General features: G+C 32.2%; 1 protein-coding gene across 6 annotated transcripts; it reads right to left on the bottom strand.

The window, feature by feature from the left end:
* Nucleotides 1–2062: 2062 nt before the first annotated feature.
* LOC108179161 (Schwann cell myelin protein-like) lies at nt 2063–12867 on the bottom strand. 6 transcript variants are annotated; one of them, XM_073947176.1, is made up of 9 exons: nt 12609–12767; nt 10583–10652; nt 7215–7583; nt 6682–7002; nt 6307–6597; nt 5181–5268; nt 4701–4764; nt 4264–4506; nt 2063–2375 (listed from the first exon to the last, which is right to left on the bottom strand). In XM_073947176.1, the coding sequence occupies exons 2-9, from the start codon at nt 10644–10646 to the stop codon at nt 2370–2372; spliced, it is 1446 nt and encodes a 481-aa protein (XP_073803277.1). In that variant the 5' UTR covers nt 10647–10652; nt 12609–12767; the 3' UTR covers nt 2063–2369. The 6 variants fall into 6 exon arrangements, with proteins under 6 accessions (XP_073803277.1, XP_073803276.1, XP_073803274.1 ...); XM_073947175.1 differs by lacking the exon at nt 2063–2375 and having other exon boundaries at nt 2696–4506; nt 12609–12867; XM_073947173.1 differs by lacking the exons at nt 2063–2375; nt 12609–12767 and adding an exon at nt 11804–12099 and having other exon boundaries at nt 2771–4506.
* Between the last annotated feature and the right edge of the window lie 123 nt (nt 12868–12990).

The following is a 12990-nucleotide window of genomic DNA, read 5'->3' as shown; positions in this document are numbered from 1 at the left end:
CTGAGTACCTGTTCTGACTGAGCTGGGCTAAAAGGAAAGCCGCCTCATCCCCCTGACCTGACCGATCAAACAGCTTGGTCACCTTATTTCAAAAGTCATCAAAAGTGTATACAGTAGGTAACACTTAAGCTTTTACTAGTTAACATTAGTTAATGCATTTGTAAACATGATTTAACAATAAGCAACAGATCTGTTAAGCATTACTTAACATTTGTGAATCTAAACTAAACATATATTTATTTGTAAAGCAAAAGCGTTGTATAACAAAGATAAAGCATTGTTCACCAATAGATCATGTTGCTAATGACGTCATTGCACATAATCTTTGTTGATAATAGATTAAATATCCTGACCTAACAATAAACATTTATTAAAATGAAATTTTTGTTAAACGTGCAAATATAGTAATGTGTTAGATAATGCATTAATTAACACAAGCAAATAATGAAAATTTAATCAGGTTCAGCACTACAGAATCTTTGTTCATTTTAACTTACTCATACTGTATATTAATGCACTCTAACTGGTAAAGTTTAGGATACATTTATATAATTCAAGGTTCCTGATCAAAGTCGAAACAAAGAACTTTTAAATAAACACTGTTTTAAAATGTTAAAGTGGAAACATCAGATTCTACTTGTATGTTATTAAATTTGTGTACTAACATGGTTTATCATTAACAAAGCATTTGTGATAGGAATTATGAACCTTATTGTAAAGTGTCCACTATTTTGTACAATATTAAGTTAAGTGTATAACATGTGACACTTTACTAACATAACTTAAACCAATACCAATACTAACTGATGTGTTACCAACATCTATGGGTTCATTACAATGCAGTGATTATAAAAATGCATCGCTTGAACTTAAGAACCTTTATTACATTACACAACAGTGATACATTTCGCTATTCTTTACCATGTTAAAACATACAAAAGATAAATACAAAAACAAAATAAGTTAACGTTTTCAAAAATAAAGCTTAACATATGTTGTGGTTTTCAATGTATAAACAACAAGAAAATCTACATGAGAATATTAAGCTTAATATGTAAAATATGCCATATTTATGAATTCTTAAGAAAAAATCGAACATATGGAATATTATTACTTACCAGAAATAATAAAAGAGTCAAAGTTAGTTTCCAAGATCTTTTAAGAAATAAAAAATTGTCATGTTTAAAGTAATAATTGTAAATGACATGAACTGCCTGCTGCTGATGTGAGGCTGAGCATGTGTGTGATGTGAACAGAACCTCAAACTCTAAATACTGACTGAACATCAACAATGTTTAGAAAGCAAAAGGTAAACATGTTTGTACAATAACTTATACATTACATTTAGAAAATTTATTAAGGAAATAAAAGAAGTTTAATTTCATATCTCTCCTTTATTCTCTCGTTGAATGATCTGAAGAATGGACATTGTTTAAGAGTCTGCTAAAAGTGATTTTAAAATTTGAGTAGAAAATAAATTTTAGTTTTGGTTCTGTCAGCACTTCTGCTATCAAAGACTGACAAAAAGCACAGTATAGACTGATGCTAAAATTCTGGAAAATATCTTTTTTTAAGGGATTAATTAAGGGAATTAAGGGAAAAAAGTTGCAGTATAACCTCACATGATCAGAATTAAATCAACATTAGGGATATCTGAAATACATCAGTGTTCTTCTTCATTACAGTGACATTAATATAAATGCTGACCTTGGACTAGAGGGTGAGTACAGAGAGAAAGTGTGAGATTATGGGAAGGCTGTGACTGATATTGTTTTTTTGATGTGGATCAGTTGAGCTTGACTAACATGATCAGCCAGAAGTGATGCTAAACTACACTAAAACATTATTTAGATACAAAATGACAAACCTGCAAACAACAGATAAAAGAGCTTTTTCTCAGGACTGACTTCTCTATTCTGTGCATTCGTTTTTTATATACTAGTGTAGGTTAAAGTGGTTATAATTGTGTAAAGTCACTTCCTCACTAATACACAAAGAAAAGACAGCATTATGAACAACATACTTTTTAGCACTTGAAGACCATGGTGACAATATAGTTCTTATCAATATTGTTTATTTTCAATAGTATATTTGCAGGGTTTTTTATTTAAAAAAAATTAATTTGCTTCAAAAAAGAAACAAATGCTTCAGTGTCTGTGTTTCCTGAAGAACTTTTAAAACCTTTAATTATGGTTTAAAATAACTTAAAATAACTTTTTCAGTATTTGTTTTGTGTGGAAATGACTCATCAGTAATAGATGTCATGTAAACATGTCCGTTTTATTGTTAAAATTAGATGTGTAACCTCACCTTGTAAGAGGAAAACAGAGGATTTTCTATACCATTTCCATTTCTTCATTCACATCAGCTCAGTCCTGTGTAAAAACACAAATGTATTAACATACACAAATTGTTACAGTATGTACCGACTTTAATCAAGTGCAGTTTTACCATCAACAAACCGAACAGCATCTCTAAATAAGTGTATATAGGAAAATAAAAGAAGTGTGAGACTCACCAAAAGTAAAAAATGTGAAAAAAAGGGTGGCCAATAAACTTCCTGATTCACGGGTCTCAGTTGAAGATCAGTCATATTTTGTTTATCTGAATCACAAGATCTGGATTTCTGCTATTGGAGACTTTAATGGACAAACCAGCTTACAGACCACATTGTAAAATATTTCAAATGTTTTTTGGTCATTCTAAAATGCCTCAGCTAAAGTCCTTCATTAAAGTGGTGTGCTTTGATTGTGTTTTAGTTTCACCTTATAGGTTATTCGTTGTTTTTTAAAAAATGCCCACATTCTCCAACTGCAGCAAATTCCATTTTTTTATTTTGATATTTGGCACCAGATTATCATGAAAACGCAAACAGCTTTGAAGATTTCAAAATTTGCATCTTTGGATAGGAATATGTAGTTACTGATTTATTTCTGTTAAACAATTATAACACTGAGCTTGAATTATCTGTTGATACTTAATCTGATTAGCTTTGTTATGGTAGAGGCATGAAACAGGTTTTTAATTAATCATTTATGTTTATTTTTTTTCCCTCTTCACCCATTATAAATGAATTTTTAAAGCAATCTTAATTATTTCGTTTTGGCTCATATTCTCAGTCTAAGAGAGAAGAATGTGCAAAAAAAAAAGAAACATTCTATATGTACACTTTACTTAGTGTACTGTAAAATAAAATAAAATGTGCCCTTTTTGTCTTGTTGTTAGATTTTGGGCAAGTGTTTTGTCATTTTTTGCCATGAAATGTTATATTTTCAACTGATTATTGTGTTGAGACAAGATAATTGTTTCAAAACATTAGGTAACAAATTAAGGGTTATCATTTATTGCATAAGTTTTTCATAAACTTCTCTTGGAATATTTACAATATTTGAGTGTAGCAATAAAAAGAGAATACATACAAGGAACTGAAAGCTATGTATTACCCTCACATTTAAGCTGCACATTTTCCTCACAAAAGCAAACTTAAAACTAAAATAACAACAGCAAGAATACTGCAAGAGAAATATTTGGATTTTAGCTAACTGAAAACTTGCAAAAGCTACACAAGCCACTGGCACAATGCACTGTAAAAACTGATACAGCAAAAAGTCATGATAACAAATGTTTTTTATGTTAAATTAACTTATTTTAATAGGTTAATCAGGTTTCAACTAAATCTTTAAGCTATTCAAAGTTTAGCTTAATATTATAGTAAGTTTGGTTTACGTAAGTTGAAATGACAAGAAAAGTTAATTTGATTCAACTAAACATTTAAGGCAGCAAGACTTTTTACAGTGTTTTGAATATAATATGTACATCTGGTTATGTGAGATTAAAGATTACAGTAATCCCTAACTTTGCATGACATGCTGACTTTACAGTTCAGAATATCTCTTTCCTACAATTAAACAATACATCCTTTGATAAACATTTATGAGATATTTACATAAAAATCTGTTTACATGCTTCACTTTTTAAATGCATAGATTATATACATATACAAATCTACCTCAAATAAATTCATTGTGTCATATAGAGATGAATAAGAAAAGAAAAAAAGACCTGAATTTTATGAAATAGTCAAGGCCAAAACTCTAAAACAATTCAGAATGTTTTCCTGCTGATACACAGTCATGCTGATGTTCTCTATGGATTATGGCGTTTATGAACCTTTGCATAGAGCTGAGAGTCTTCTTCAAACAGCTCTTCCTCTGGTTGTTTTGACTTTGTTTGTTTAGTAAGCTCATCTGCTCTCACAATCACCTGTGCTTCCGTTGATCTTGTAGACTCTCTCACTGAACTCTCTGCGCCGGCTGTTCCTCCAGAACCGCGCAGGACCACTGCATATTCAACATGAAGACAAGAGACGCTCTCCACCTCCAGGGACCTTGATTTAGAATTTGAGAAGTCAATGGAGGAATAAATAATGGACTCTTGATTTCCTGTAGTGGCTCCAGCAGATGACATCATGATGTTATTTGCATCAACAGAGTCATCTTGATTCTCCTATGAAAAAGTAGAAGGGATTGACAAGGTTGAATCAATGCTTCAAAGCTTTGTTTAGCAATCATGTAGTGTATAATAACTAGTCAGGTTGGTAAATAATTTATTTAGGTTTATTTGCAACTTCATGATTTTTTAAATGTGTTGTGTTTATGAATTAAGCGTTTGTATGTTTTTATGTGTTTGTTGTAACTCACTTCATCTACATTATTAACACTTTCCTTTCCTTGGTCAGTCGGCTGAAGTTTCCCATTGTTTTTTCTAATGACAAAATACATACAGTACATGTTAAAATATTTCATATTTTATTTGAGTAAAGCCAGAGGCAAAAAGTCACTCATAAAAATATATGACCAATTGATGTCTTTGTATGTGATTGATATTACAGAACAACTGGCAACTGCTCTTCATTCTTTTAAATAACCAGTCTGATAGAACAAACAAGAGGATCTATAACGGTGTGTGATAATATAGTCATAATTATACAGGTTAATTATTTTTTTAAATCACATTAATCTAAAAAGATGCAGCAGGTTTTCCCTTTAATAATTTTAAGAGGAATATTTAACCTTTTATTCTTGCTCATTCTACATTAAGTTATGAATACACTAATGGTGCGAGACAAGGATAAGCAAGGACATTGTGTATAATATTCTTATTGACATTAATACACTTACCGGACACACGTATATGTAACACCACACAACATCACAATCGCAAAAGCCCCAGCAGCAGCTCCAATCAGAATAAGGAACAGATTTGAGACTAGAAAAAAGAAAAAAAAAATGTGTTTAAATTCACTAATTGAATTTCTCAAGTGCTGGACAGTATTAAAGACAAATTTAGTTTACCAAAATATTAATATTCTTTATCATTTACGCACAGCGAAAAAAGGCTTTATCTAGTTAAAAGTTACGATCTTATGTCAAGCCAAAAACATGTAATAATTTCGCATTTTAACCACTGTTGTGTCTTAATTTGAATAAAATGATTGTGGACAATATGCTTGTATGTATGATCTTGATTTAATGCATAAAATAATGTTGTTCTAAGTTTAAATGCTTTAGCTAATTTTAAGACATAATATATAATGACAATTCCTAAAGTAATTCTCCTGTTTAATTCTAGATTTAAGACTTTTTCACACAAAATAAGGAAATTATACAGTTTTATTACAACACCTGTTTTAAGACATTGTTTTTACTAAAGCCTAGATACATTTTCTTATTTCAAGGAATCCTATCAACTATAATTATCTCTGCACTGGCAGATAATTTGATTTCTTTCTAGTCTGTATCCCTTTAAATCATTAATTTATTTCTCATATTTAGATTTTTTTGTTATTTTGTTAAGTTTGTACAGGTTTTTTTTCTATTAAATAAAAAAACGAACAGTTTTGACAAATGTTGGACAACAGACAGTTATAGTAGACACTGACTCAAAGAAAACAAAACTCAATGCTATTCAATGGCAACTGTCAACTGTCTGATTTCCAACATTACTATTTTTGTGTGTGTGTTACTGAAGAAAGAAACTCAACAAGTCATGACAATTTTCATGTTGAGTGATTTAAACAATAAAATTATCCTGACTGAAAAGTGCAGAGAAACACTGTTGAAAAATATTATTAGCATCAGCATTGCAACTTAAGACAAAGATAGATTCTATTAAAACCAATCTCAGAACAGAAACTTGTGTGCAAAGCAGTTGAAGCTGTTGACTTGTCATATAATGATTATATTTATCAACTGAATTTATTTTATCAAAGCAGACAAATAAAGAAAACTGAAAACTGAGACTTACTTTCTTTTTGAATGACCAAGTCCAAATGAAACAGTTGAGTTGATGTGCCATGAGTGTTTTTACTGACACACAGCAGAGTGTTTGTGTGTGTGAGAGAGTGATCTAGAGAGATGAAGCTCCTCAAGCTTGTGTTGCTCATTCGCTCTTCACTGATGAACGTGTTTGAAGAGTTTGAGACGGGATGTCCAGACAGATGCCACTGCACTTCAGGAGAGGGATTCCCATCAACCTCACAGAAACACACAGTTACATTAGTACTGGAACAGCTGGAGTTTGAGATCTGAGGAGTATCTAAAAGAGAGAGAGAGAATGATATTAAACCACTAGATTTATGAGTGTCTTATGGAGGAGAAGAGACGGCAGTAAAAGTCCTACATTGCACATGTAATGTGATGCTGCTGTGAGCTGTTCTGTTGTTGTCCTGCAGCTGGTAGCTTATAGAGCAGGTGAAAGTGACTCTGTTGTGCCGCTGAGCAGCTGTGAAGTTCAGATCAGAGATGATGAGCTCCTGTAGTTTGCTGCTCTCACTGAGGAGGATTCTGGCAGTGGAGCTCCATGTGAGAGTTGCTGGAGGAGAAGAGCAGAGAGTCTCAGCAGAGCAGCGCAGACTCACAGATCTGCCCTCCAACACCTCCTGCTGACCCTGCAGCTCCTGCTCATTCACATACAGCACAACTTGAGGATTCACCGGAGACTCTGAAACACACAGATTGGTCTTTAATAGACATGAAATTCTGCATAATTAAAGGTCTACAGTGTCAAACACAATGAACAACTGTTTCTTCCACAACAAAATGCAATATTTATCAGAGAACTTACTACTTATGAAGTCAAAAGTTTTTTTTCTCTATACATTACAGATAACGAGACAATTTACACTAATTTAAAGTAATTATGAAGTCACTCACCGATCACCTGTACTGAAACGTTGCTTTTTGCAAAGGTCCATTTCAGTTTACGTTCACCCTCAATTCTGAAGAAATACTGACCACTGTGAATTGATGTGACATAATAAAAGACAGTGGTACAGTCCTTGTCTAATAATTCTCCAGTTATATTCCCTTTAATAAAAGAGTTCTGCATTGATGCACTAGAGTTAAACACTGGGCTGCTGCCTGTATCATGTTTGTCTTTATACCAGACTCCAGCAGCTCTCTCAGTGAGGTCTTTATCATATGTTTCATTAATATCAAATCTGCAATTTATAATCACACAGGATCCACTGAGAGCTTGAATCTTCTTTGGCAAACTGATGTTGAAATCTTTACAGCAAACACCTACAACACAAATGATAAAAAGATTTCAATTAAATAAATGCAGAAATAAACACTAAAGCTTTCTGAAAGTTAATGACTTTTTTAAAGTAAAATTAACTTGTTGCTTTTAAGACGACAGGTTTACTCACTTTTTTATAGTAAAGTAACTAATTGCTTTTTACAGTGTATATGAGAAATAGTCAGTAAAAAAAACTAATGCATGACACTTTACATTTTATTGTAGTCAGATTAACTGTCACCATATTTATTGAGTTTACACTAGAAAATGATATATGAATATTGTATCTAGTTTCCCAAGATTATTTTAAGTTTGGACAAAAAATAAATAAATAAAATAAAGTACCGAAAAAGCATCCCACCTGTAGGACAGTGACAGTTAATCAATAAACTATAACAAGTCATTTGAAGGGAACACAATATGACAATGCTCTCTAAATGTAAATTCATAACAAACACTATGGGCCCTATCATACACCCGGCGCAGTGTGGCGCAAGGCGCGGCGCAATAGTCTTTTGGTAGTTTCAGCTTGGCGCAAGAGTCGTTTTGAGGCGTTGCGCTACGCTGTTTAAATAGCAAAAGCATTAGCGCTCATTTGTGCGCCCATAGGCGTTCTAGTCTAAAAAGGAAGGCGTTCTGAGGCGGACCGCTGGCACGTTGCTATTTTGAGAAACTATAATAGATTTTTCATTACACCAAAACTAACCAGGTCTAAACTCCGGCGCAGAGTTGCGCCTCGCTTACGCACTGCTTAATACGCACAAGAGAGCAATAGGCAAATATCTTTACATATGAAAAAAAAAAAAATATTAAGGATATATATAGGATATAATAAGAATAGATATAGGATATAAATATAAAGGATTAAAATATTACAAAACATATTATTTTCTAGCCTACATAAATATGAAAAACCACTGCTTTTATGTCTTCTTCATCTCGGGAGGCTTTTTCAGTTCATTCATAACAATTTGCTTTTGTATAATGTTATTATTATTAGCAGTATTATTTATTATATCCATACTTATATTTGTTTTATTAAAAATAAGCTTAGATTTGCCCACCTGTCAGGTTTTAGACCATATGGGGCACAGCATGTGTTTTAGGATATAACTCAGGTTTTTGAGCACATTTTGCTATTATTATTCATTTATTTGTTTGTTGGAAATTAAAACTGAATTTAGAAATAGTTTTGAAATGAATGTTTGCACCTAACAAACGAAATTATTTATTTATAGACTAATTGATGTCTGTGCACAAAGGTTTCCCTATCCAAGAACGAATGTGAAAGTAGTTCCATTATCTCTCATTCTCACGCAGTAGATGCTCTGTTTAACAGTTTTCTGTTAAAAAAGCTGTTAACTGTTTGCTTGTGAAATGCTCATTTTTTCCACTTAGACTTACTTTGCGTCGTGTAAATAGCGAATGCGCTCTTGGCGCGATGCAGCTGGCTCTTAAAGGGAATGGGAGATGAGACTCTAATTGGTTTATTCTCAAAACACACCTATAACTCATTAAGAAAATAAACTCAACCCTTTTAGACCATATGCCACGGCGCAAGGTAGATTTTCCCGTCCTTAAATTAGCAAAAACGCGTCCTGACATGCCCTGAAAGCGTTTGCGCCCTGCGTTTTGCGCTCTGCGCATGGACCGTCAAAATAGAGCCCAAAAAGTGGAATTAGCAGCATCTTAAGTTTTAAGGGACAGTTTGTACAAATCTTCCTTAATATCCAAAAAGATTTGAACAACTGTTCCAAAACACTAGATTATGAAAATAATTCTCACTGAAGGATTGTCACTGTTCTCCATTAGTATTATTTAGTCTGGTTTTCTGTGACGTCACATAATTTTTATGTCAAGACACATTTATTTGGCCAGCCAAATTTAATGACCTAAAAACTCGAAATGAAGTGAGGTGACAATTCAGTTTTTCTTTTCTGTCCAAAAAATGACTTTAACAAATGTCAAATCCTCTCTCTTTCTTGCACACTGCACACTCTTCTGTCCTCTTCTTCCTGCTCTTTCAATAATTCTAACAACTGATGATCCTGCCACATTCTTCATTAATTACACAACCAACATTATTCAGTTCAGGCTAGATTGAGCTGATCTAGAATGCAGCTTTAATGAGCTGAAAATAGTGAATGTCGTCAGACTTTCTTTGGGTGCAAATATAGCTACTTACATAAGTTTAAGTAAATTAAATATGAAAATGAAAAACAAGACAGACCTCCTTTGTGAGTAAATGTATAAAGGATGTTTTGAAATGTGTACTGGAAAACAATACTAAGAAGGAATATTTATTGAGAATAAACCCATTTAGATGATTATAATGCAAGTACAATAAGATACAACCATTAAAAGAAAACAAATCATTGTTAAACAAATAAAACACAGCAAATTTTTCCTCATGTTAAAAAATCCAAGTTGCTGACATTTATCAACTTCCAAAGTCGAAAAAAATACTGAGTGAATAAATAAAGGCAGAGTTTTGATTTGAATAAAAAAAAAATTAAAAATAGGTGAAAAAGGTGAAAAATATACCTTTAAAGATTATATATGTAATTATACATCATATATATACAGTATATACATATATAACAGTTCTGTCTGGCTCTCAAATCTGATTGGCTGAAAGCCGTGTGATATCAGAACTCCTACAGCCTCTTTACCCTTTGTGTATTACTCCGCCCACATACAGCCAGCAAAAAGCAGACACTACAGATCTTAAGTTTAAAAGATGCACGCTCAACTGTTCAACTGTCAGCTTATGATTTGAATCCGGAAGAAAGTGGTTCCTCATACAAAAGGGTTTTTGAGACTCTTCATGTTTGATTTTGTTTTTATTTACACAATTATGCTGTCAAACTGTTGTATAATAATTATATATATATATAAGACTCACAGAAGCACTGATTTAACAGTGAAAGTATAGTTAATTGAAACAAAATCACACTGAATGGGTTGTGTTTTACTAGCAGAATCAGGAAGAAAAACATACCTTGCAAGAGAAAACAGAAGATAATGATTTTCTCAGTAGTGCCCATCTCTACATTAACAGACATTCAATCCTGTGAAGAAACACACTTGTGATTTCACATGTATAGGTATGACAATACAGTTGTTTAAGATAATGTTAATGCATTAGTTAACATGATTTAACAATGAACAACACATCTGTTAAGCATTACTTAATGTGTGTGAATCTTAACTAAACATATGTTGATGTATGTGTTACTGCATTAGTTAACATGAATTAATAGTGAACAATGACTTTGTACATACAGTAATCTTTGTTAATGATGGATTAAATATCCTGACCTAACATTGAACTAAACATTTATTCAAATTAAATATTTTTTTTAATGTAAACTTGCAAATATAGTACTGTGTTAGATAATGGATTAATTAACACAAACAAATAATGAACAAAACAGGTTCAGCACCACAGTCTTTGTTCATTTTAACTTACTTACATACTAATGCTAATAGGTAAAGCTTAGGATACATTTAAATACAAGGTTAATGATCAAAGTCACAACAAATAAGTTTTAAATGAACACTGTTTTGGAATGTTAAAGTAGAAACTTCAGAAACAACTTGCATATTATTCAAGTTTGTGGACTCTTTACTAACATAATTTATCAATAACACAGCATTTTTGAAGGGAATTATGAACCTTACTATTGCAACATTATCCAATGTGTTACTAAGACTACTTGTAGACACTTTACAAAAATGACTTACCACAATTCCAATATTAACTGTTGTATTACCAACATCTATGGGTTCATTACAAAGCAGTGATTACACAAATACACATTGCTTAAACTTTTAGAATCTTTATTACGTTACATAACAGTGCTAAATTCACCAGTCGTTACCATCTTGAAATGTAAAAGAAGAAGCAAAAAGATAAAGAAGAAAAGTAGATAAAAATGAACAAGCACTATTAGTGATCATGTTAGTAAAGAATTTAACACAATAGATAATGTTGGAATAGTGTTGGTTTCTGATTGCCTTAATAAAAATTCAGGTTTCAGGTTAGTAAAGAGTGGACAAAGAATAATAAGATGCATTTTATTGTGATGAACCTGCAGTTGCTTATTGTTTGTTTGTGTTAAACAACACATTCAGTACCACATTACTCTATTAGTAATTTTAAACTAACATAGATTTAGTAGGCGGTAAAGTGGCTCAGTGGTTAGCACTGTCATCTTACAGCAAGAAGGTCACTGGTTCGAGTCTCGGCTGGGCTAGTTGGCATTTTTGTGTGGAGTTTGCATGTTTTTCTCATATTCGTGTGGGTTTCCTCCAGGTGCTCGTTTCCCCAATCCAAAAACATGCAGTAAATTGGGTAAAGAAAGATTGGCCTCAGTGTATGAGTTTGTGTGTGATTGTATGGGTACTTCCCAGTACTGGGTTGTGACTAGAAGGGCATCTGATACGTAAAACATATGCTGGAATAGTTGGCGGATCATTCCACTGTGATGCCTATTGATAAACGAGGGGTTAAGCCTAAGAAAAATGAATGAATGAATGAATGAATGACAGATTCAGAATTCCTGAATAAATGTGTTGTTCATTCATTCAGTCACGTTAATTCATTACCACATACTGTACATTAGCATATGTGTAAGTAAACATTAACTAATTAAGCTGTTCAGAGATGCATTGGAACATGAGTAAGTTAACATTAACAAAGATCAAGTAATGTTTAACAGATTGTGTTCATCGTTAATTCATGTTTAATAATACACTGTAAAATTTTACCAATTCACTGTCCCGCACACATTGATTAAGTTAACTTTTTACTAATTTAAGTTGATTGAACAAAACAATTACGTTATCCCCCCAAAAGAAATGTGTTGATTCAGCTCATTATAAATAGATAGTTTGATCCAGTAGCAAAAAATATTTTTGAGTGTGTATAAACTACATGAGTATCATATATTGAGTTTAATATAAAATATTGCATATTTATGAATTCATTAAAAATGTCCAACATACTGAATATTCCTACTTACCAGAAATGATAAAACAGTCAAACCAGGTTAGTTGCCATGATCTTTTCAGAAATAACAAGAAAAAATTGACATGTTTTAAAGCAATTATTTTGAATGATAAGAACTGCAGTGCTGCTGATGTGAGTCTGAGCAGGAGTGTGATGTGAAGAGTCTAACACTAAAAACTGACCGAACTTCCTGTGTCGACATCAACAATGCTTAGAAAGCAAAATGCAAAAATGTGTGTCCAATAACTTATACATTACATTCAGAAAAAAAAATATATAGGAAACAATAGAAGTTTAATTTCATATCTCCCCTTTATTCCCCTGTTGAATGATCTAAAGAACTGTTTATGAATTAGTTTGAAGTGGTTTTGTAGAGAAATTTGTATAGAAAAAAA

The sequence above is a fragment of the Danio rerio genome, chromosome 4, assembly GCF_049306965.1.
Source record: "Danio rerio strain Tuebingen ecotype United States chromosome 4, GRCz12tu, whole genome shotgun sequence".
In the NCBI taxonomy this organism is placed as follows: domain Eukaryota; kingdom Metazoa; phylum Chordata; class Actinopteri; order Cypriniformes; family Danionidae; genus Danio; species Danio rerio.
The sequence above is the reverse complement of the archived record's forward strand: the minus strand, read 5'-3'. Positions and strand labels throughout refer to the sequence as shown.